At 40.6% G+C, this 27,102-nt stretch overlaps 1 protein-coding gene across 1 annotated transcript; it reads right to left on the reverse strand.

Annotated features, from left to right (window-relative positions):
• oprm1 (opioid receptor, mu 1) lies at positions 1-26,468 on the reverse strand (the record flags this gene model as incomplete). Its single annotated transcript, XM_083898013.1, has 7 exons — positions 26,368-26,468; positions 5,498-5,847; positions 3,460-3,635; positions 1,914-2,092; positions 1,063-1,246; positions 294-438; positions 1-62 (listed from the first exon to the last, which is right to left on the reverse strand). The coding sequence occupies exons 1-7, from the start codon at positions 26,412-26,414 to the stop codon at positions 1-3; spliced, it is 1,143 nt and encodes a 380-aa protein (XP_083754139.1). The 5' UTR covers positions 26,415-26,468.
• Positions 26,469-27,102: the final 634 nt, after the last annotated feature.

Here is a 27,102-nt window from a genome sequence, read left to right on the forward strand (position 1 = left end):
TCATTGGTAACGCTGCCGCAACAGCGAGAGTCCACCGACGACCCCTCCAAGGCTAGTCATACCTACAGAGAGAGAGAGGGTGTTCAGAGGATATTCTGCCTATGTTTCCGTTACATGACCTCCTGACCCCTCACACGCTTTTTTTTTATTCATTCAGTTTCCAGTGCATATTATGCTTTGAGAGTCGCAGGGGTTCACAGCAGCGGATCCAAGAGTAAACAGCAGACAGGTCACCACACAGGGATCAAAGGGCCAATATATATATACGGAGACTAAAAACCATTCACACTCACATTTGCACATAATCTTTAGCACTTTAGATTCTCCACTGAAGACTAACAGGGTCACAGCTTTAGAAATTAGAGCTGTGAAGCTCTGGAGCTCAGTGCCTGAGGAAACATCACAGGCTGCAGAAGCCTCCTTTACATAGAAGTCTATCTGTCAGCAGAATCACTCAAAAGGGCAGTTTTGAGAAATGATTAAAATCTACTCTGGATCCTGATCGTGATTTTCTTTTCAAAAGCAATTGTTAACCTTGTGAGACAGAGACTGTGTTATTCATTTCATCCGTGGGGAACTGAGCAGCCTTGGTGGAGTTTCATAATCTTTAATTAGTTTTATGGTTGGTCCATTTTTGAGAATTTTATTTTCCTGTTTAACTTAAACAGTCCGTCTTTTTATTTGTGCAGCACTTATTTAGCTTTTTTGGGGAAAAATACGATAAAGAATATTGAAAATGAAGATTAACAGTGACTCTCCAGCCTGCATGTCTTTGGACTGTGGGAGGTATCCGAAGTACGTGGGAAAAATACAAACTCACAGAGAGGCTGTGAATCAGACTGGAAGACTTATCGCTGTCAGACATCAGTGCTAAGTAACCACTGCTCAACCATGCTGTGATGTAAAAACATTTCACAGTTCAAATAATCAAGAACATGCAGTTTTATTAGGTTTCAGATGATTTCTTGACCAATTGCAGTTCATCCACTCAGTCTCTTGTTTTAAAAAACAAATTAACCTGAAGATTCAGTAAAGCGCCCACACACAGAGAAGCCAAATTACCTGTTGATTGGACCTTTCTCCTGTGTTGGCGCTGTTGTGTTCACGCTGTGGGAGCTTGCGGCTTGTGGCTCCGGTCCTGGACGAGTTCTGCATCTCCAGCACTGAAGGACTCGGGGTGCAGAACTCACGGAAACAGCGCTTGAAGTTCTCGTCCAGGTAGCCATAAAGAACCGGGTTCAGACTACTACAGGGAGCAAAAGTGAGGTCATAATGTGTCACACTCATTAGGGGAGTGAAATCTACAACTTGAGTCATTCTGCAGACAGGTAGGAAGAAATCTAAAGGTCAGTACCATTTGCTATCTAAATATTTATATTAACCCTTAGTGCTACAGGTGCACCCTTGGTAAATTGCCATGGGAATAATACACAAGCGCTTACATGGACATGCTGCGGGTGCGTGTTTATAGGTCACATCTTTACTAAATGTGTTTTTTCATCTTCTCATCTGTTGTTGAGTCAAAGTTATGATTCATTTTAGATTGCATATCCGTTTGAGTTCTTTTTGCTCAGGTGTGTTTATATAGCTGGTGAAAAGGTTGCAGATTAGAATATAAGACGCTCTATACTGCACATTCTAATAGCCTCTGTATATATATTTTTACACAGTAAAGCCAAAAAGCAGCCTAAATGCTCTGTGTTCTGATGAGGTTTTCAGTCAATCACTAAATATGACAAAGAAAATGCTTAACACTGCTGAAACATGAATTGACAACCTACTAATAGAGAATTAAACAATCATCGATTAATCATCAACACTATTTGTCAAGAGATGAGGTAATCCGTTATGCCCGCTTGTTGAATTTCAGTAAATATGTTTGCCTAAGCCTTGGGCTACTGCCAAGAGCAAACCTGTTTGTGTAGCCAAGGGCGATGCAGAAGTGCCAGGTGATCGTCTGCAGCGTGGAGCTGGGGATGGTGACGAGGGCAGAGATGATGACAAAGATGTGAATGGGTGTCCAGCAGACGATGAAGACGGCGACCACCACCAGGACCATGCGAGTGATACGACGCAGGTTCCTGTCCTTCTCCTGTGCGTGAAGGGGGAGGTAAAGTACGTTAGTGCTGGAGGTCGACGGGGATATGAAGTATATAGGGTGAATTCCAATTCCTTGCTTAACCCTCAATCTCAAAAATGCAGAAAAGTTACGTTGAGGGGCAAGTTTAAGGGCTGTATCGCCCTCAATATTGAGATTTTCCGAGACCACCCTTGGGAGCAAGGGCTACCCAGAATGCATTGCGTGTTTTGCCATAACAAAGATGGTGCCGAAAGCAGTGAAACGAGTACGCTACAAATTCAAAGTATTTTCTTTGTTAATAGAGATATAAAAATGATGAAAACCATTGTATTATCTTAGTTTAGGCCCATATTATGGATTACTGACGTCATTGTTGCGTAACATTTATTTTTATTTTACGATCTTTTTATCAATAGCCGGCCGGTGCGGACAAGTGATCGTTTGCTGTCGTTTACTTTTCAATAAGCCGTGGTGTGTGGTAACTGTCAGCTGAATATGTCCGTGGTTGTGGTATTTGTATGAGTATCATCTTATAACTAACTGACAACCTAATAACTTGACTGACAAACGGATCGTAATAAATAATTGTGACGTAAATGTGTTCTTCTTCTTCTTTTTTGGAGTTGACAGACTGGACGCAGCTTTCGCGTTATTCTGCCCCCCACAGTCTGAAGACGTATCTGCATTTAAGGCGTGTCCCATTTCTAAGTGACAAAATAACCCTCAACACTTGGTTTTGAGGACCAGTTAAGATTAAGGGTTGAGCTTGAGGGTTAAGATAGGAGTTGGAATTGGCCCATGGTAACGAAAGAAGAAGGACAGAGGAGATAAAAGAAGGAACAGTTGAGATGGAGAAGGTGGAGGAGGGTTGAAAAACTGACAGATGATGAATTAGAGAAAGGCTGGGGAAGATGAGACGATGTAAAAAAAAAGAAAAAAAAAATAGAGAGAGAGATGGTTAAATTGGAGCTGAGAGGGGAGAAAATTAGAGAGACTCAAAAGGCAGAGAGAAGAAAGAAAAGATGATGAAAGTGAAGAAAAAGCACTTTGATCTTTAGAGTATAGCCTATACTCTGTATACAGTATATCTGCACTATGAAGTGTTCACACTCTTTGTATGCACTCAGTGTTGCAGCTTGTGATTGGAACATTATTCATTTTCCTCTGCAGTTAACTAAAATGGAGTCTCAGCCTCAGGGTTCAGGTTTATTTCTCCTAATTGCTTTCTCTTAAGTTAATCAGTGCGTCCTATGCTTGTATTTTTAAAACTCCCATTAGCATGTAATTAAAAGCCTTAGGCATAAAATGTATGAACTAAGTGGCTGTATGAGTCAATTCTGGCTAATGTGCATAAAAGACAAATAATTTTTTTTCCTAACCTGGGAGCCTGACAGCATGCGCACACTCTTGAGCCGCAGGATCATGAGGCCGTAGCAGACGGTGATGATGAGGACAGGCATGATGAAGGCAAAGATGAACACACAGATCTTCAGCAGGGTGTCCCAGTACCAGGAGGGGTGCGGGAAATTGAGCTTGCAGTCAACATCACTGGAGGCTGTGCAGAATGTGGAGGAGACACAAACATCAAGCACATGTTTATGCAAACTCGCTTACTCGCTATTCTCCTGACTATAGCACTTTTGAAACATCTGTACTTTAGATTTATTTGGATGAGCACAAAGCAACCAAATGCAGGATTCTTTATTGGCAGGATTAAGGCTGACAGTGTAAATAGAGGTGGACTCTTACATGGTGGTGGGCAGGTCTGACAAAGCACAGGTGTTGAAGGCAGCTATTGTTGAGACTGTCGTCATAACTGTGGGTCATATGCGGGAATTACGACCCATAGGTATATTTTTAAAATAGACACCCCTAGTGGTAGTATAAATAACAGCAATCTGGTACCTTGGGTGTGTCGCTGAGCTTCGAGCTCTCTCTGTGTCCTCATCTTGCAGGTTGCAGGATCCAGATCCAGTTTCGAGTTTACTGACTACTATTATTTTCATACATGCCATCACCATTATTATTATGCTATAATTAAAAGTCGATATCAGTATAAATTGTATCAACAATCTCTGCTGCTGCTAATATAAATGACATTGTAGTTCTATAAACATGTCATCACTGACTTTAACTGTTCTGTATAAACTTGATACAATTGTTGTGTATCTGCTCCTGGTCTCTTCTGTCTCTACGTCATCGCCCTAGTTACAGTTTTCAGTTGGAGGACTTGTTGGGATGTTAGTAGAATGATGTCTGTTATGGCTTACTATGTCGCCAGAGCTGCTTATGTTGCTTAAGTAACGGTGACATGTCCGCCATTGTTGGGCGAACTTTGCCCAACGAACAACATCGACAGCGTGGAGCCGTGTTGTGTTGAGCTTGACAGTTGAACATTTGGATTGACTACCACCTGTGTTGTATACGCATCATTATGGATGCACAATATTGGATTTTTTGCCGATATCTGATGTACGACATACCAGCGTTTGGGCCAATAACCGATATATATACATATTTTCTTTGACCCAACTGCAGACGTCATTTAGTCTCTTCTGTTGTGAAATTAACATAATGTTTTTTTTTTTTAAATAACAGCTGTAGGGGGCACTAGCATTGAAGTCAAGGAGGTAGCAGCTTTTTCAGCCGACTATTTTAGTCATTAGTAATATTGGCAGATCTTGTTTTGATTGGCTGATCCAACTGCATTTATGTGTTTAGCTCAAAAGTACACCACCCAAACAGAGCTCTGAAGAGAAAGCACCCTCACCCTATTGCTTTTGGGTTTTTTGTCAGGTAATTCTTGCTCCAAATGATAGCCACTGCTGTTCAGACCTCCAATAGCAAACATCAGGCCTGTCCACCATCAAGCATTAATGAGACAAATGTGTGACTCTGCCCTTGAGTTACTTTGGGGTTTACTCCACTAATTCTAAATGTATTCATGCAGCCCCCTGTATGGATGCGTGTTTGTTCTTTAAAGTTTAAAATGTTTTATTTTCCGCACAAGTGAAAATCATGCACTATTGCTTGTACAGTTTGTCCCTTTGACTATGCAGTTATGTAAGTCGTCAGCCATGCATACAGTATTCAATGGCGTTTGTTTGTGCAATTACACAGAAAAACTCATTTGGGATGGTTTCTTTTATGGAACCTGCTGGAGTAAATAATTGGTCTTTAAAGCTGTAATGCAAAGAATGAACCTAATTTGTTTTCCTACTGCTTTGTGTCTGCATTTGTTTCCGCGCTGTTGCTAAACCCATTGTCTACAATGGCTAACAGAGAAAATAAGTGCTTTTCACAACACTCTATTAGTTCAGCTTTTAAATGCTTGGTTGAATAGTGGATGTCAGGGATATTTCCAGAAAAGTATTGAGCTGCTGAGAACAATGGTGGATGTGTTTGCTATATGCTTACATGTGGCGTCAGTGTAAGCCAAGAACATAACAGGCAACCCGATGGCCGAGGACAGAATCCAGTTGCAGACGTTGACAATCTTGGCGTTGCGGGGGGTCCTGAAGTCCAGAGCTTTCACTGGGTGGCACACAGCGACGTAACGGTCGATGCTCATAGTGGTGAGCGTGAAGATGGAGGTGAACATGTTGTAGTAGTCGATGGACATCACCATCTTGCACAGTATGTCTCCAAACGGCCATGTGCCCATCAGGTAGTTGACACTTTGGAACGGTAGCGTGCTGGTGACCAAGGCGTCGGCCAGGGCGAGGTTGAAGATGTAGATATTGGTGGCTGTCTTCATTTTAGTGTATCTGTACAGAAAGCATAGTGTTCACGTCATGATAACTGATAAAGTTACGTCTCTATTTCATGCAATAAATAAACAAGTCAATCATTTATTGGTGTGAGGTTAAAATAGTCACAATGAGATCTAACATGTAGAAGTAAAGGGGAACAGATTCTGTTTTCTTCAGTGAGTTTGAAATGCATCCTTCTTCAGAGGTTTGTGCTTTTCCTCATCACATGACTTCCTGCAAATGCTATGCTAAAATGAAATGGCATTCTGAAACCGTCTTCCTTTCCTCCTTACCACATAATAGGATTTTGATAGAGTTTCCATCACTGAGGATCTCAAATAAACTGAAGGAGAATTGTGTTCCATTATGATATTTTCCTTTCTCTCGAGCTAAGTGAACCACTTTAAATGCCCAAAGGATGATATGAAAAATGCATCTTCACAGAACTGGAAACAAACGGGCGCTGTTTTCTTCAGCTTATGAAAAAGTTGAGCGTGATATGGAAATTAAATGACATGAAACTGTGGCAGTAATCGCAGCAGAATCCTGGGATGCTTTGTTAATGTTCCAGGTCTCTTGTGTCAGATATTAGCACATTTGCTAATGACAGACATCTTGTTTAATCAGCTCTAATGTCTCTGTTTAAGGGGACTCCTTGGTGTATAAAAAGTATCACAGAGAAGTGAGTCATTTCTATGTAATGTTGATGTATTTGCAGAAAGGGTTGATGAAATGTAAACCCTTCCACAATTCGTTTCAGGTTTTGTGTATTTCATTCTGTCTTATCTACATCTTTCCATTAGATTGTTTAAAAGAAATCTTACTTTGGCAAAGCATCTTAAGCCAGTTTTGAAACATGAAGGGCTAGAACATTGTGAATTACTAAAAAGGCTAAATTAAAGGTGAATAAACAGGTCATGCATCCACTGAAAGTACAAATAAGTTGCTATTTCTCATCTGAATGAAAGATACTCACAGGATACGGAGGATGTGTTTTTTTTTACGGTTCATCACAAAGTTGCACTTTAAATTAAATGGGTTAAAGTGAGGGGGGAGTTCCAAGTGTATAGAGGGTAATGGAGTGTTTATAGAAAACAGAAGAAAGACATGACTCCATTAGCACAGGATGGGACGAGATGAGGATGAAAGACAGACAATTAAGATGCCTCGACTGTTTAGAGCACTTGTCGGCAAAGACATATTCCATGTTTAGATTTTGCTTTGGGTGAAACTGGAGCACATCAAATAGACCGTAAATGATTTATGTTGAACGTAACAGACCAAAGACCTAAATGAAAATATTTAAAAAACAATAGTCATTGTTCAGTTGACTTGACCTGCGGTGTTAATGTGAAATGTGTGCTGGTGTGAAGTCCTGGCTCGCCTCTACTGCTGATCAACCTAAACACCTGTAGCCAAACATATGAACAGTGTTTGAAGCTGCTGCAGCATGAAACTGCTGTTCATTTATCTAAACCACCACATTTATTAATTTGGTCATGGGCAAGTTTGCTGTCGACCTCAAGAGACTGCAGGACAAGCAGCCTCTCGATTATTTAATGAATTGGGGCCACGGTCTGCAGCTTAAATTATATATTTGACAGGTCAAAATGAAGTATGACATTTTAAAGTGCCACTAATACTTTGTGGGTTTCCCCTGTGATTTAGTAAGTCATAGCTTTTTTCTATACATTTACAATCAGATTACTCGGCTAAAAACATTTCTTGAGTTTTTATAAATAAAGAAATCCACTGCTCAATTTTGAATTTTAATTACCGTAACAATTACCGTAATTTCCGGACTAATGAGCGCACCTGAATATAAGCCGCACCAACTAAATTTAGATACAAATGTGCACATCCATAAGTTTCAGGTGTCCACGTTGTAACATGAGATATTTACACAGAAAGATTTTTTTTTACCGTAATGTTTAATTACCGTAACTAAATTTTTTTCCAAAAAGTGCCTGTAGTAACAGTAACACAGCAGTAACACAACTGGTTAAAAAAACGAGCCTACCAGAAAAGTCACTGATCGCTATCTTCATCTTCTTCCTGAACACTAAAACTGAAGTGGTCTTCTTCAGTGTCGGACTTGAACAAACTCAGAATGACTTCGTCAGACACTTTCACAGTCTCTCTTTCGTTGTCGCTTTCACTGTCTCTGTGCGTGATCGTGGATTTTTTCACACTGTCAGGATCCACTGGTAGATTTGAGCGAAAAGTTGCTCCTTGCATGCGGCCAGTTTTGGTGAATGATTTCTCGCCACTGGTCATCCAAGCCTCCCACTCAATTTGTGCCACTTTAAATGCATGATTCACACTGATGCTGAGTGGCTGCAAATACTTTGCTGTGCCCCCCAGGAATCACAGCTGGAATTGAGTTTCCAGCTGTCGGTAAAAATCTTTAGATTAGCCAGATCGTTATATAGGCCGCAGGGTTCAAAGCGTGTGAAAAAGTAGCGACTTATAGTCCGGAAATTATACTTGATTATTAATCGATAACTAAATGAATCGTCAACTATTTTGATAATCGATTAATCAGTTTCAAGCTTTTTTCACTATTAAAACAAGATTACTGATTGTTTAAGCTTCTTAATTGTGAATATTTTCTTAATTTCTTTGCTCCATATAACAAAGAAATCATTCAAACTGACATTTTGGATGGAGAAAATAAACAACAGATTAATCAGTTACGTAAATAATCTTTAGTTGCAGCTCTACCTAGATCCGATATAAGCTATATGGACAACGATGCTTGCCCACAATCAGGCTTTGGGCTCCAGGCCCCTTATCTCCACTGAAGGTCAATCTTAAGGCTTCACACCAAGACATTTTGGGCAATGCTAAGCTTCCAACTTTGTGGCAAAACAGTTTGAGGGAGACCCTCTGTTCCCCAAGGATTATAAAGCCATGGTTTGACGAATTTGGTGTGAAAGAACTTCACTGGCCCGCACAGAGATCTGACCTCATCCAGCACATTTGGGATGAACTGGAACAGAGATTGTGAGCCAGGTCATCAGTGCCTGACCTGATAAAACCTCTACAGAATGAATGGGCACACATTATATGAATCCATCCATATTATATGAATTATTTGACTACGTCCCTGTATTTTGTAACGGTCAGGCATCCGAATACTTTTGTCCATATAGTGTATATCTGATAAGTAGCCACGTGACATGAATAAGAATCCATGCGGCTTTTTGCCTAATCACATAAACTTAGAGATGATGTCATCGATTACTGCCAAATCTAATCCACAAAGTCACTATGATAGCTTCTGTTTCCGAACGTCAGTAAAGGTGCTTCTTATGCTACACGTCTCCTGCTTCTGCTTCGAAACCAGGTGATCTCACTAATGTGACATTTTCTGTTGTTGTTAATGACAACAGAACATTTAATTTGCATAAATGTGGGCCAGCTGAATCAGATCAGATCAGAGTAGACTAAAGCCCGATACATGCACAGATAAATGAGTTGCTTGACACATTCCAAATTATCTTGTTATGTCTTGTTTGACTTAATCCACCTCAAAAAAAAGTGCAAATAAGAAAACACATGCTGTATAAGACAGTTTTTTGGCACTGACCAGCTGCCAAACAGACTCCTGGAAGAACTCCAATAAAACAGTTTGAGACAGAAACCCTCGCAAGAGAGAGAACTGTTCATTTTACAAAAGAAAAACCAAGAAAAAACAAAGAGGTATAATATGGTGAATATGACATTGAGGAGAAGATACAGGCTGTAGTTGATAGGAGACACTTAAGTGCATGGTATAATCTTACCTCTATGGTTATATATAAGAAAATATAAACCAGTCCTTTGATTTAATTTTCAAAGCACAGTAACATTAATTGTTGCCACACTCGCCTTAACCTTGCTGTTATATAATTACCGTGGATTCACAAAGTGACAATGATACATTGCACCCACTGGCCTTCACTTTATTAAACCCAAACTGTCACTCTACTGCCGAGTTAATTTGTTTCTGTTTGGTTGTAGCGCTCTCCTCAATAATCCCAAATCCTCTTAACGACCAGAGATGATGGTTAGTTCATTAAAGTCTGATTAACGTTAACGGTGACAGCTTAAGTGAGTTTGTTGTTTCAAGCTTTATTTGTACGGGGACTGACAAGATACCTCACACTGCAGTAAAAGCTGTCATCCTTACACTGAGGACTGAGCTGGAGCTGAGGTAATTTCTAACATCCCCTTATTGGCTCTGAGCGTGTCTGCAGATGTTTGCTAGTGTGTCTGCTGTGTGTTGTACACTTCCCAGGATACACCTGTTCAACTTCTCATTTGTAAATATCTAATCTGCTAATCTGATGGCACTGACTTTAGGCTTTTAGGCATGTTTAAGATGACCTGCCTGACTGAATTAAAAATTCATAACATGGTAACAAGGTACACAGAAGATCATTTCTGAATGTACAACATAACAAACCTTGAAGCAGATAGTGTACAGCAGCAGAAGACCAAATGGGTCACTTTATTAGGTACACAATTCATAAAGAGGTGTAAGTCTTAGGGTCATATTACATGCAGCACGCTGTATGAAGGCGAATGGCCTCGTTTCGTTTGTATCAGTCAAAGTGCCGATCCATTGATTTATTGACTTTAATTTCATGCATTGCCCTAAAGGCTCGGCCCCCTGAGGAATTTAGACTAATTACTCTACAGGTGATCCCACACCACCCCCACTGCTTCCACTGCCCAGGAGCTGCAAAGCATTTTCAGCAGCAGAATCCACTTCTAAGACATTTCCTGTTCGAACTGTGTGCAGCCATCTTGCTTTACTAGCGCAACGTTGCTGTTGTGCCTCTTAAGGTTACCATTATGATTTGATTAAAAATGTTTTTATTATAATTATAATATATAATTTATATTATAATGCATGGACATATTATGTTATTTATCATCATTTGGGAAACATGGTGGATTTCTAAATTCATTTGTATAATTAATTCCCTATAGCCGTATATTTAGAAATGCACCAGGAGACACATTTATAGTGAATTAATTATTACTTATACAAACGAGTCTCCTAAGTTATATTGACAAACACTGTGTGTAATCTTAAGTGTTTCTTAAAACAAAGGTTTTTTTTTTTTTTAAGGAAAAAAAAACATTTCTAACTGTACACTTAAAATTGTAGTAAAGTGGTGACATGATTTTCAAGAAGGAAGTCAAGGTTTGAAATCTGACACTTGGATAAGGGTTGAAAGTTTCAGTTACATTTCACTGATGTTAACACTTCTTTTCTCATGCTTGGTGAAGTTGGCGTAGCTTCGGTTTTTCCATTAAAAAATGGAAAATACCAAGGTCTTTAAGGTTTCGTTTTCAGACGTAACTGGCAACCCGTGGTTGCTCGGCAGCTGAGACTCTACTCACTGCAATGATTTGTAGACGGCGGTAGGTGGCGCCACATGCCAAGACATGATTTCAAAACATAAACATAATTAGATTTTTTTAATGCGAATATTTTGGCTGTACTGTTGTTGTTGGTGAGTTCAGTTTGTTATATGAACATTATTCCTGAGTCTCTGTGACATATTAGAAGGATTTTATGCCCAGTTGCTTTAAATTTATTACATAATGCACCTTTCAATGTGCCATATGTATTTTTGAACATCTTTTGTTTTAGTCATGTAACACTATAGTATTGTTATTATTAATAGTGTAATTTTTGGGTGTTTCCCTAAAGAGAGCTATTCCAAATTTTATTCTAAAGTCTTTCGTGAGCTGTATCTATTCTTATGTCACTTGAAAATGACAAAAGGAGATTTAACACAATGTGTGAACTCAATGATGATGGCAAGTATCATTAATAAAGAGGATACCGATCTTCTGTCAAATGGTTTCTCACTTAGGTAAACAACTCAGATAAGAAAATCTCTGTTCATAACATCTATGAAAACTATCTCATTTTAATCGCAGCTCACAGTGGGTAAGAGGTCACAGTTCCCCAGTGGATCATTATTTACAGCAGGCTGTCACTCTATTATTTGGGTGATAAAAAAAAATGTATCAGTGAGGCCAGACCGGACAGAAGTTACATTATTATGGTGCATCTGAGAATAAACAACACATCAATTCTTTTATTTGCCTCTAAACTGCATGGCGTTCAGGGCAAAACATCCAATAAATCCAATGGGTTTTCTCTCTGACATCAAAGGCTGAATATCATAAAACGTATTCGAGGTCAATCGGTACAAAATCGAGGTAAAGAATCTAGGCCTTTATCCTCTTCACACACTTGTCTGTTTATGGGATATAAATGTTTCTTCCTATTTTAATTCAGCTCGCAAAGATCTCTTGAAACACCATTGACAAACTTTAGTTCAATATTCACGATGTAACGCGATGATGACGGAGGTTTATAACAAGGATATGATCCATGACTGTGTTTAATGAAGTAAAAACACAAATAAAACCATTCCAATAAGCATATGAGACGTCCTTTCTGTAAACAATCTCTGCGTCAGATGTGCTTTATAACTGACATCCTACATTTCAGCCTTTTGCGATTTGCTAATTTTTTTATTTTTTTTTTTGAAAATGATTAATTGTGCTGCCCTGACAAATAACTCTCCACTGATGTCAATACATGTCACAGGTGCTCTCTGTAATTTCAGATGAATCTCAGCTGTTCAATAACAAAAGGACGAAGAGAGGGAAAATAACGAGTGTAAATCTTATTTCCATCTGGTTTGATTGTTGGAACACAAAGGGTCACTGACGTGATCGGAGATGACCAAGCAGACGAGAAAATGCAATGTACCCACACAGTGCCCCCCCCCTCCACCATCATGACAATTGCACACAGCATGATTCCATTCAAACGTGCCTGAATGTTAAGTGGTTGATGACTGTTATCACAAGTGAGGGTCGTGCTTCACCATGGCAACAGCAACGCAGTGGAGAATCTTGGGGCGTACATTATTATAAAGGATCCCAATAATATTATATAAAAAAGTATCATCTGTTCCTCTCCCTTTGCGTCTATTTGTCTTAACAACTAACTGCACCTTTGATCAACTTTGAATTTGGCAGGCGTTGCACGTTTTGTACACAAAGCACCCCATTTTTTCCAAGCAGCACATGATGTAAGTTACAACACATTTTGAGTGAGGAAATACATAGTTATTAACATCAAATTAACACCGATATCGAAAACATCACCGCAGGGAACGTTTGTTCGTAACATTCCTCGGCTTTCTTTGTTTCTCTGTCAACGAAAGCCTCCGAATTTACGCAGGGAAATACAAATTCAAGCGCTGCACATGGTCGTGTGATGTTGAGTTTTCGATAAATTTTCATTTGTTGCTTGTTTCTTTCTGCAATTATGTTATTCCATTCCCTTTAGCTGTTGATGTCTAATGGTATCAGCTTGTGAATATTACACCTTCTCCTCATTTAGTGGCCACAGCCACTGGCGCAAAAAAATGATTTTAAATCTCACTCGCAAATAATAAGCTCAATCAGTTTGTTGCCGTGTAGATAATGGCACTGTAATAAAAACATAACATTAAAGGAACGGAGGAAGAAAGATGTGGCTACTAATTTGTGAGGAGATTTTGGTCTTTGTTGCCTTGTTAATGATTTTAAAACGCTTACAGACAAATCAGTTGAATAACTTGGCGGCGCTTGTAAACTAGAGAGAACTGTATATTTAAACATGGCACAAGAGAATAATCAAACAGTCTTGTCGCCGTAGTTCAACAGACGTCAAGATTAAACCTGCGTGTTTGTGGTCGACCGTTTGGAACTGAGGCGGATTAATTTTCACGGTTCTTGCTACACACAGCAACCTAAACATAATTCATCATAAGGCCAGCAACACTGGACAGTGTATGTTCAGCCTCGTGCATGATTCATGAGCTGCTGCTGGGTGCAGATAAACTATTACGTCCTGGTTGCAGGAACAGTGTCTGCTCGTGTGAATAGACAGCTGAATGCCTCTGGCCCAGACAATAACATTGTCCATGCACACGGTGAGGAGCATGATGGATAAAGGTGCACAGGGTGTGACCGTGTGCATGTCTGAATGCTAGGCATGTGTGTCTGTGAGAGGATGCTGACATTCAGTGGTATTTAAGATATCAAGATCATTTTACACGTAATTTAGTTGTATACACGGACAAAACCTGACAGATTATAGTACCACAACACACTTATGATCATATAAAATCAGAATTCACCTCAAAATAATGAAACAATTATGATCACAGTATAAACAGTGTTTATAAACAGCACATTTTCAGTATGATAGCAGAGATGACAAACAACTGGAGGTGATGGAAAATACCAGCACCTCAAGTAAGTAAATAAGAGAGTGGCAGGAACATGGAATGGAAACAACATGGAGTTGTTTGTTCTACTTTTGATACAAAGCTCAGTACATTTAATGCCATCTCCATAGCAAAATTCAACAGACACCTTGACAACAGCATTCAAATGAAAAGGTCTCCACTCTTCAACGTGCCGTCAAACCTGCTCTAGTTTTAGATAAAAGGTTGTTAATGATCTGAGCAGTTTCAGGACCCGACGGAAAAATTCAGCCTGAATGTGTCTGATTTTTCACAAATCCATAAGAGGATAATTCAAGTTTAATTTCATTTAATTCAAAGGGTAAAAATGACTTATAAGGCCCGTCATAAAAGCTGAAGTAATGAATTTTCATTTAATAGTCAAAGTAATAAAAGGCTGCGTGAAATATCCATCATCCTGACCGGTAAAAGTATACTTTTAACGCTCCAGCATTACATCATTTGTCCTCAGATCCATAAAGAATTACAAAGATTATTTTATTTTTGTAATACAGCGAGTGAATGGAAGCGCCACAGAAGGATGTAGCTGTCGGAAAATAAACAACAACAACAACAACAACAACAGGTCCGTGGAGAAGGGAGAAGAGAAACACAAAATAATAAGACCTATTTGTCTTATGTCGTAATGCGACAAATTGTTTCAGTAAATGGAGGTCATTAGATAGGCAGTGTTGGGGATGTGCTGCAGAAGGCACATAGTAAATGATGGTAAATGGACACACACACACACACCCACCCCCCCACACACACACACACACACACACATACAGGCACTGTCAGTTGCTGTGACAGACTCTTATTCTGACTGATATAAAAGCACTTAAAGGGGAAATAAGTAGTTTATAGTGCCATCTAGAGGAGAGGCTGAAATTTACAACAAAGACCTGCTGCTCTGCTCACCCCCTCCCTTCCCTGAGCGCTACGGTATCCTCAGCTGGTCAAATGTCGTCCTCGTTGTCTTTCTCCGTGTCAGCAGATGAGGTTCGTGAGGCGAGGGAGAGGGCGAGCTACCGCGACCGTAGCAGACGAAGCGGAGAGAGTGGAGGCGGGACTTCCGCTACAAGTAAAGAGACGCTTGATTTGTTCTCTCGCGTTTGTCCTTACAGGCTCCGGTAGAAACATGGCGTCTCGCTGCTAACAGTGGCTATGCAACCGCGGTCCGCGGTCATGTTATTTTAAATGACTTTTTGAAACACTACGAAAATGAAACAAAAACTATTATACAGCGACTAGACAATGCAGGAGCACATAATATGTATACAAAAGTGGATTTTGGGTTATATAAACCCATAAATACTACACATTGTACCTTTAAGAGGCATTTTAAACGCAGTATGTTGACACTTGGCCTTAGGGGAGCTTAAAGCAACAGAAGAGATGAAAAGAGATGTAAAAATGTAAGTCACATTGATGCGAGTGCGCTGTACGTGAGAAAGCTTTCACCTCGTGTGCGGCGCTATCATTCTCAGCATAATACTATTATCTGGCTGCTGTAGGAGAATAACTGCAGTAGTAGATGTAGCAGACCTTTTTTTTCACCATGGTAACAATAAAAAAAACACACACAGTTAAGTATGAGTAATGGTATAATGCATGGAATGGCTTGGAAAAGATAAGCTCTTTGTCAAGGGTGGATGATGATCCATGCGTGGGTACCAAAAAAAACCTGTCCGTTTCACATAATGAACTTAATCTGACTGTGTTTATGTAGTGGTTAGCGCTCTTGCCTTTGCAGCAAGAAGACCCAGGTTCCAGACCCGGTTGGAAAAAGGTCCTTTCTGCGTTCTGTTTTCTCCAGGTTCTCCGGCTTCTGTAGAGTGTCCGTAAACTGGACACTCTACATTGACCGTAGGTGTGAATGTGAGTGTGGATGGTTGTTTGTCTCTATATGTGTCCCTGCGATGGACTGGCGATCTGTCCAGCGTGTACCCCGCCTATAACCCTATGTCAGCTGAGATTGGCACAGCACCCCCCGCGACCCTCATGTGGAGGATAAAGCGGTAGAAGATGGATGGATGGATGTAAATTTTGTGTCGAAACCAAACCAAACATTAACTGTTATTGTCACACTATTAATGTGTCGCATACTCACATTCTCCTGATTTGGACTATTCATATCGTCCATCTCTTAGTTATCCATCGTCTGTCATTATTCAATTTCCACAACATTTTGACCAAATTGAAAATTCACACACAGAAAACATCACAAAGTCTGCCTGTTTATGCTTTTACATCACTCAAGATGTTTGACTGATGATGACCAAACAAAGACCAAGAATTCTCAAAGTTTAACACTTTGTGGTTAATAGTACAGTTATTTCTTGCATTAAGAGTCCAGTGTGTAATATTTATTGGTAAAAATGTAATATTTCAGCATTAAAATTTGTTTGTACATGTGTATGATTGCTTAATAGTAAAAATGGTTTCGTTTTTTTGACCTGTAGACAAGTCTGGCTTCACAGAAAGGCGTCATCTTGTTCAAACACGAGTCCACAGGGAAAAAACCAGCCAGAGTGTGAGTTTGACATTTTGAAGCCGAAGCTTTCTACACAAACAACATCCATCCATCCATCTTCTACCGCTTTATCCTCTACATGAGGGTCGCAGGGGGCGCTCTGGCAATCTCAGCTAACATAGGGCGATAGGCAGTGTACACCCCGGACAGTTCGCCAGTACAAACAATATCCTTTCTGGTAAACGAAGACAACTGAAGTGTAGTTCACACAGACACGCTTGGGAAATGTACACGGGAATGAGGTTGTCCTCCATTTGTTACAATCTCACCACTAGTCATTCATTCTTACACACTGGACCTTTGACACTAAACAAAGTGGTTTGTTGCTGTTATTTAATCAGTTTGTTCCCTAAACTGTCTCTCCTTCATCTGTTTGCTTTAAGCTCATTTGTAAACACTCACATTTTATCTTGACCATTAAAACGCAGGTAAAGTTCTCGCTACAAAAAATGTTGTTGCTTTTTTTGTTTCAGGCCATTTTTCATAGTTACAAAATATTTGGTCCCTGAACCCTTGATTAACGATAATAGGTCAGCGTCAAAGGAGGAGGATGACAGACTGAACATTTATGAATTTAAAAGGTCAAGAGACAATCGCCCGCAGTGTGTTTCAGTAACATAGAAGAGTGTTGTGACAAATGTGCTGGTATTCCATCTGAGGGACTAGGATAAACAAATCATGGTGATACATTCATACAAGCACACGGTGAAGAATTACACACACAGAATCACACGCACGGTCTGCACTGACAAATGCAAACAATCACTCACCAGAAAGTATTTCCTACATTTTCCAGCAGAGCGTTAATGTTTCCAGTGACATCGGGAGTTCAGTTAGACAATAATATCATCCTGGTTTTGTCAAGTCTGATAAAAGATGTTTCTGTGTGTTGTTTCTGTTTCAGAACCAACATCAGAGTATTCCTGTCTGCCATCTGGAATCTTCTCCACTCACAGGTACACAGATTCATCTGTATGGCAGATTAATCCAGCCAATACTTGTCATGTTTCAATAATCAAATTTTTGTACTCAGTAACTATATTGTAAGTGTATTTAAAGGTGCATTATGTCATAAATCTAAAGTAAAATCCTCCTAATATGTCACAGAGACTCAGGAATAATATTCATATAACAAACTGAACTCACCAACAACAGTACAGCCAAAATATTTGCATTAAAAAAATATTTAGCAGTCTGCAAATCATGTTTATGTTTTGAAATCATGTTTTGGCATGTGGCGCCACCTACCGCCTTCTACCAATTATTGCAGTCAGTGGAGTCTCATCTGCCGAGCAACCACGTGTAAGTTTAATTATATGAATTTAAGGATTATCTCATCTCATCTCATGCCTTGTTTGGAGTTTGCACATATTTGTTTTTGTCTCAATGTCTTGAAATGCTGCCCAGCCCAGTTTCCATTCCATCTCTCCTCACATGCTGTGATGAAAAGCCAGTAAACCAGAAGCTTTACGTGGGATCAGAAGAGAAAGAGTGAGTCTCGACACTATAAGATAAATAGCTTATATCTGATGATCCAAACTTAACACGTTCATACCCATAAAGCTGTTGTGTTGCAATGTCACATATATCACATCGTCAGTCCATTTTTCTCTCAAAAATGGACTGGCAATCTGTCCAGTGTGTACCCCGCTGAGATTGGCACAACCCTCCTGTGGAAGATAAAGTGGTAATAAATGGATGGATGGATGGATGGGAAATCTGATGAACAAATCAATCAATAGTGAGAGAAACACTGACAGAGGAGGTCACTGTAATCAGACAAACAACTTGTGAAGCAGTGGAGTGTAAACTCACATATAGATGTACAATTAATCCACTGTCACTCTTGAAGGTTCATAACACACAGCTGATTAAAACCCCTCAAGGACATGTGTGTACAATTTAACACAATAGGAAAAGCAATTATCCCTCGGTCATATTAAGCACAAGCTATCGTCTGTATGTTATGTGATGTATTTTTGCAGTGTGGCCCTTGGTTCCCCTCCATCTTGAGTACTGTTGCAATGTAATTATGTACTTAGGGCAGATCCTGTAAGATGATCAGCATGTTTTTTTTATTGAAATTAATTTAAATCAAGGACAAACTCAATAATACATTACCAGCAACAACATTAAACATTCTACTTCATTTATTTTTAGGGAGTACACAAACTATAAAGACTAACAAAGACACAAATAATGTTTTGGAATACAATAATATCTATTGAAGATGTAGATCACATGTTTCAAACTCAAGGCCCGGGGGCCAGACGTGGCCCACCACTTAATTTTATGTGGCCCGCGAGGTCTATGCTGCTTTAAGGCGTGTGTTGACCATAAACTACATTTCCCACAATGCATGGCGATTGTGTTACCCGTGAAGTGACGGCATCCCACCAGTGTATCATTGCATCATGCGACGAATGAAATTGAGATATATAGCCACAAATGATCCCAAAATATCCAGGAAGAGAAAGATTGATGCAGATGGAAGGCAGTTTCAAAAAAGATGGGAAGGCGAATACATGTTTGTGCTTCAAGGAGAAAAACTGGTATGTCTTTTGTGTTATGAGGCGGTGTCAGTCATCAAAGAGTACAATCTATGTCCACATTTTGACACCAAACAAGGAGCCAAGTAAAACAACAAACTGTCAAAGAATTAAAAGGCAAACTGCGATCGCAGCAGAATGTGTTCACAAAAGCCACAACCAAAAAGAAGAAAATCACCCGTGCTTCAAAGCCTTTTTCTGAGGGTGCATTTACATTTAGTTACATTTATTCTGTCTTACAGTTACATCTGGCTCTTTGAGGGCAACCATTATGCTGATGTGGCCCTCAGTGAAAATGAGTTTGACACCCCTGATCAATGTCATAAATCGCAAACAACACCTGCCCATGTCATAGTGATTCAGTCTTATTAATGGTTTTCCATTAAATGACAAAAACTTCAGTAATGTAAGACCAGTTATCTATAAAGATGCTGAAATGTATGAAGAAGTGAGTCTATCAGGTTTTTATTTCGGAACAGCATATGTACCTGTTCCCTTGCAAACAATGTATAAGTCAGTCACCTGCCAAGTTTGAAACCTGACAAGCGACATGTTCAACAGATATGTAATTAACGGACAAACAGACATCGCTTGCATTTTTTTATTATCCAAACAAAGTCAAATTTGACACTGCACACTCTGGTGTATTCTGGTATAATAGTGATTTACTACTGTGGTTTCCACAGTAACCGTACATACAGATCAAAGGAAGATGAACAGTTTCCATACAGTTCTCATTGTGAGATGGGACAGAAGAGGCTTATTTGGAAATATTTCTGTCACATTTCTTGCATTTCTCATCCAAACACAACCAATATCTGCACTGCACACACCTTATGGGGTGTTTGCGCCGTGTGGAATGATTCAGTATGGTACGTATTTTCTGGTGTTTCCATTCAGAATAGTACCAAAACAACTGTCCCCAACGGTACCGTATATCAGTGCCCTTCTCTTGGGGTACCAGAGTAACTGTACGGTACAGGTGGAGCGAGACCCATGACAGTCAGCTGATTGGACGACAGAAAAAGGCGACTCCCTTCCGACTGGTGCCCGCAGTCTATTCTCACACAAAGCTTGACGTCTTGTTGAGCTGCTGGATGTCCTCTGTTGTTGTCTGCTGTGTCACGTTCAATGGCGTTATTCGTTCGTTCAACGTACAACATCACGCTACGTACCTCGCATCGGGCACAGTACACACCCCCGCCTACCAAGTAAAGGTACTGTTCTCAGTCCAGGCTTTACCGTTCCAAACCGTACCGTATTGTGCCAAAGCGAACTGTATACCACGCCAAGTGTTGCTCATGTTCTGAAGAACTCCTTTAAAGGGTCTCTCCGTGCCCTCGCCCGCTGTAATGCACATTACCTCTGAACCTCTTGTGAGTTTTAGTTCTGTTAGATGTACTTTTGGCGCTTTAACATGCCAGCCTTGATGTGGAAGTGAATGCTTCATAGTAAGTGGGTCACTTTGTAAATGATGGATGTATAGTACAATAGAGCCCTTCAATTATCAAGTAGAGGAGAGAAGAGAAATGAAAATCATTCCATTGTTCCCTCCACTATAATGACGTTTAATTCCCATCCCAACTTTACAATCCTTTTCTATTTGGCTCTTATTGGTCTCCACAACCAAGGTCTGTCACATTCTTCAAGATTGTATAATCTAAACTGGACATGGGAAGTTTTCTCTCTTTTTTTTAGTGCGCTAAACAGAACATCTGTTTTTTTCCCGAGGGACGGGGTCCCAGTTCTCCAGCCAGCGATGTTACAAAGAATATTACTTAAGGAACTAATTGCATCTCTGCATGCTCTCAACTCATTATTCTCTCCCTAACAATAAAGTACGTGTAAAGTATGTGTTCAGCATACGGAATTTCATTATCTCACTCTGAGCTGACAAATGGATAATAACCACCACTTGCTAAACTTCAGACAGCTCTGTGGTAAACGCACGGGGAAAATAATTATTCAGAATTAGTGGCTGAAAGTTTTATTGTGGCGAGGGCAGAGGTTAAACTAGCATATATATGTCTTGACACAGTATTCTTAGGCAAACAAAGAAACGGCAGCATCAGATCCTCAAGCTCACTGCTGTAGTTATCAGATAACAGCCATCGCAGATGTAGTACACACTAACTGAGTATTTGGCGCTGTATGGCTGTTACAAGACTAAAGGTCAGAGGTCAATTTACGAGTGTTTACAAAGCAGTGGAGCGCAAACACGGACGGTGAAATGATGTTTCTAAATGACGATGATGGTAATATGGGTTGGCATAAGGTTCTGGGCTCCCGGAGGCTCCAGCAACTGTTGTTGATGCAGTCAATTCTGTTTAGTAGCTCTTCAGTGTTTACCTGAGACAAGAGCCGTACAAGGGACGCTCCTACACAACACCGCAAGACAAGCAGAAGTCGCATCTATCATGCGTGGGGATGTTTGTGACCAAAGCTTTTGAAACTAAAGCTTTGGTCAATAAATGTAAACATGTCAGTCTGACTGAAATTGTACTAAATCAAATTTCTCAAAGTTTGACTAACACACCCAGATCGAGAGTCCAGCAACTACTGCGTTTTATACCATCTGTCGTACCAGAGTTGGACTCAAGCCGGACTGGGGGCCCTGCCCATGCCCATGTGAAAAATAAGAAAAACTAAACTTTTTTTTTTTTGACTCACAAGGAGACAGATTTTATACTCAGCTTAAAAAATGTGGTATTCTTCAGTTAATGTACGGTAGGAAGACTCTTCGTGGCGTTCGACATGCTAACAACTAGCTGCATGCTAAAATGGAAACTGACAAACGTCAGTAAATACATCAATTGTTGTAAAAGTGCTTGTAAACTGGGACAAGGACAGTTATCCAAGTGATTGACGTAGTCGAGCTACTTGACCGTGCATAGAAACATACTGTGCAGGGTCCCCAAGGGTCCTTGAAATCCTTGAAAGATTGTAAAATTGAAAAAAAAATAACAAAAAAAATAAAATTGCTCTAAATTGTCATGGGACATTGAAAGTGCTTGAAATGTTGTGCAAGAGAGACGTTAAGTTGATATTTAGGTAAATGTCTCCCACTGTCTCTGTCCACCTACTGCTTCACTGCATTGCTTGATGTACCGTACATACAGAGCAAACATCGAGTCGTAATTACTGTTATGGACGCTGTACACGTCGTCTCTCCGCCACTAATGAGAGACAACAGGCAGAACAATGAATGAGTAACGTTAAGCATGAGAGAGCAAATTACGTGACGCCCGGAAAATGCTAATTCCAAGATCTCTGGGCTCACCTAAGAAAAATTGCTTGCCCAAGATCCCAAGAACCCAAGAACAATCTCTTGGGCAGATGCAAAGTTTGCTGCAAATCAATAAATCTGGTCGCCAATGTGTGAATTGAGTGGGAAATTGGTATTAGCGTCGTCCATCTTTCTGTTTATGTAGGATTGTTTTTTCAAACAAACTGGCAACCTTGATTTTCTGAGGAGGGAGGTGAAGAGGGGTCAATACTTTCAAATTAGATTGTAGTACCTGTATTATAACATAGTTGAATATCTTACACACAGTCCACTTTAAGCTGATTTGTATGTGTTCTTCTTGTTTAAGAAAAGACTACATTTAGTAGTCACTAGTTCGAGCTGAAGAGTTGTAACACCCAGTGAGTAATCTGTGTTAATGAGAGGGGAGTCATTCTCTTTCATCCCACACAACTCACCTAATAATTGCAGTTAATAATTACAGGCTGTAAATGTGATGCATCAAAAATAGACACTTTTTCTTCCTACATCATTTTACATCATCCAATTTCCCAATACGCACATGCTTGTGTGGACACAGCACAGGGTATTTATTTATTTTAAAGAAATCCCCTCCTAACTAAAGGGGGATAACATCTGCAGTCTTTGCTTTGTATGAAAATGAATAGTGCAGCTCAACAGAAGCTAAAATTAGGCTTTTGTGGTCTGAGATGGACAAATCATGTGGTTGTCTACCAAGGTTGCAGTCCCTCTAGTGCCCATGTCCCTGTTTGTGTTTACCTCTACAAGACCAAAACAAGGACATCTGAGTGGGCTCACTCAATCTCACTTTCAAAGTCACATTTCCTAGGAAAGCAGCCATTAGGAGACACAATTATATCGATTAATAACATTTTTGAACAAAACTGTTTAGACTTGAAAGATTTTCAACATATCCTTCAAATTCGCCAATGTATTTTACCATTAAGGATTACGTGAAAGCACAAACATGTATTTGTCAAGTGGTAGGTTAGTTGTTAGACACTTTTTGTCCTATCAGGTGGTGGAAGCCATGAGAAACAATATTGATCAATAGGCGTTCGACTCATAATTTGATTGCAACTTTCAGGATGTCATGTAAGCTTTTAACTCGCACGTAAACAACAGCGACTCAGGCGTTTAGAGGGAACTTTGACATCAGAGAGCTGAGCGAGTCCCAGGATTGTTTTCCCGATGTAAAGGATCAACAGAATAATACAGTGTCACATTTTTTGCACTGTTCCATTACAGAGACACTCAGCTAGACCAACTATGTAGAGCAGCTCTCGGAGCTGCATGGGAGAGGGAGGCAGGGTACTCATCACAATCAAAACACCTCCCAGCGTTTCCATGGCAACAGCAAGCACTCTCCACTGGCGGCATATTCCTTGTGGAACCTGGTGGTTTCTGTTCAACCGCAACTGATTTTTCCAATTGAGTGTGCAGATCTCGACTCGTGTTTGTTTGCACATGAGAAGTTTGCAGTCTATGTAAGTGGGGAGCAAACAGACGGAGGGACAAAGAGAGTCGGCAAATGGACGAAGAGATAGCGAGTGAGACAGAGAAGGTTTATGGCTCTAAGGTTATCATTGTCCTGACAGGAAGGGGGAAAAACATCCCTCATCGACTGCCGTGACTATTTAATCTAGCTAAATTGCATTCAAGGCAATGACTGTAAAGCCCGGGGACGACGAGTTCAAGACTACATTTCCATTTACAAGTAAATATCCACTAAGTGTCATTAGCTAAATGGCTGTTCGCTCTCTATGTGACGACAGAGAGAAAAAAGCACCAAGAGACAGGCAGAGAAAAAAACAATGATGAATGATTATGATGCTGATGCTTCGTGGTTCATGGAGGAAGGAAACACGTCCTACTAACTACCCTAAAGATTTATCATAAAGATCTGAAAGTTGCTGTCAAAAACAGTCTCACACGCACACTGGATGTTTGTCAGTGTCAGCGCTATAGAGAGAGAGAGGGAGCAGGATAGGACGGGCAGGTTGTCCTAAATCCGTTCCCTCAGCCAAGGAGGAGACACCGAAAGCTCAAGTGCCACACTTCATCATCCATAATCTGCTTTGTAGACAAACTACTTCAGAATACATAATGCAAGCCCATGTCTACCAGCTCTCACATCATCCACCCCCGTTGATTAAACATCCATCTGGCTGATGCTCTCCCTTTTTTTTTTGACTTCCACTTCATTTTGCTGCTGTGACAGCACCGGGGGGCGATCAGTGGGAAGCAATTTGGGTAGAAAACATCCAGCAGAGATGCAGAAAACTTCCTCTAAAGATGATAACAATCTTTAGTAAAACAGAAGTAGAAGAAGGAAGTCACAAACACGCAAACACGTCAAAATGGAGAAGTGATCTCCTCGTTTTACACTGATTTCTCCAGTACGGTGGTGTTACCTGTACAGATGGACGGCTGCCCCCTTTATCTCCATTATCCCCACCTTTTCACTGGTCCCAATGAATCTTTCTCCCATCAACACTCCACTCATGTCCACTTCTTTTCTTCTGTCAATCACTCACCTGTCCTCATTTCCACTCCCCCTCCCTATCTGACTCTCTATCGCTCCCTGCCCCACCGATCTGCAGCCCTTTTTTTTATTACCTGAAAGATCCTCATTAGGAAGGATGTACAGCATCAGCCAGGGAGCTTGTAACCACAATAAATGTCAAATATGACCATGTGCAATAACAGGCCATAAATGAAATCCTTGGAATCGTTAGCACAGTGGGGCATTTTCTGTGTAATTAGGCTTTAGGTCAACACAAAAACAAAACCAGTGCCAGTGATGATGTTAATATTGATGATTTAGAGTTTAACAAAAACAAACAGAATAAAATGCTTTTTTAAATGTGTCTCTAAATGTGAACACAAATGATGAATCTTGTGTGAAATGACCAGTGGAATCAGGAGTCTTGCCTTGACTGGTTCTCATCAAATAATAATCATTCTTCTCGTCTAAAAGTGACTAAAAGCTGCTGCTGTGATGACAATTTAAAAGATTGAGGGCAAACACTGGAACGTTGAAATTTCAATATTTTATGTTCATGACATGAGTTGTTGAGACAAAAAAAAATAGTCGTCTGATCTGAAGCTGAGTGTTGGACTGACTCTCAGAACAATTAACATGACAGAATAAACAACAAGATGAAGCACCACATGTTTTAGTCTCGCACCAGTACAGTAATAGTTCTATTGTGTATGGAGACACAATATAATATTAATTATGTATAAAATCACATAAATAACATCTAATGATAAACAATCTTTGGCCACTTTATTAGGTACAGATAACCCCCTAATAAAGTGGCACCTGGAGTGTACCTTGGTTGTTGTCTTTCTTATCTCGTCTGTCCTCTGACCTATGGCATCAAGAAAGACATTTTTGCACTAATTGGAGACTTAAAGACACTAGAGAGGTCATATTGACCAGGTGCCTACGTGCCAAAAATACACTAGAACGCATTAAGTGGCCAGTTTGTGTACACAAATATCCCTCTGCTTATCGGGGCATGTTAGTGGTTGGAGTGTGTTTATAAAGCAGCCTTTCCTTCCTCTCCATCTCTGCTCTCTGTTCGCCTTCAGCGCGCAGGAGCAACTTGGTGCGAGGACGGAGGGCATTTTTACGCACGAACGGCAGCAACGCTGTCAGTGGTGTTTCCATACAGTCTAAACTCGGCCTCGTAAACTCCCTCTCTCCACACCTGTAAACTAGTTACAGCAACAGGTTATCAGTCCTTTCCCTCGTGTTAGTTTGTTTATAAAGTGTTAAAGATAAAACAACAAGACATGAATGAAGCGCATCCACGCGCTTGAGTGTTTTTTTAGGGAGTGGGCCACTTTGGTGTCTCTTACCTGATGATGATGTACATAACCAGCACGTTTCCGACCAGCCCCACCATGCACACGATGGAATAGAGAGCCGTGATGACGATCGCGATGATGACCGGGTTGGTGTCGTCGTAGTTCAGGTGGACGCCGGCCAGTCTGCGGTCCCCGTCGCATCTCACCTCCGCGAAGCTGGCGGTGTTGTTACCGTCGGTTAAGTTGCCGCAGAAGCCGGTGTTGTTGTTGTAAGACAGCGGGAACTGGTTCGGGTAATTCACGCCCGAGCCGTTAAGTGCGCTCTCCATGGTCCTCCTGTTGGGTGCGTGCAGCAGCAGCGGGAGGTGCGGCGTCTCTCTCGCCTCCCTCAGGTGGCTGTCGGCGGACTCGGTGCCTGTGGTGACCTGCGGCGCGAGTGAAAGGCGTCTCCGCTGGAAAGGAGCTCTGCGTTCACGTGCGGTGCGGACCTTTATGCGAAATCTCACCGTGTAGAAGAATGTGGCAGCGCGTGAGATTCGCCAGTCTGCGCGAGTCTCAGTTCACTGACGAAGCTCGCGCGGCACAGCGAGCCTACACGGGACAGAGGGGACGGCGCGAAAATGATTTAGTTCGCTCCCTTCCTTCTTCCTCACTTACTTCCCTTCCAACATTTCACTGTCACTTCATGAGATTTTTTCTTTTCATTCTTTCCCTTTTGCACCCACCACTGTCACCGCCATCATATAATCACAGCTTTATTCTTTAGTTCAAGAAAAGGGATAAAGA

The sequence above is a fragment of the Microchirus variegatus genome (genome assembly GCF_963457635.1).
Source record: "Microchirus variegatus genome assembly, chromosome: 11".
NCBI classification, from domain to species: Eukaryota; Metazoa; Chordata; class Actinopteri; order Pleuronectiformes; family Soleidae; genus Microchirus; species Microchirus variegatus.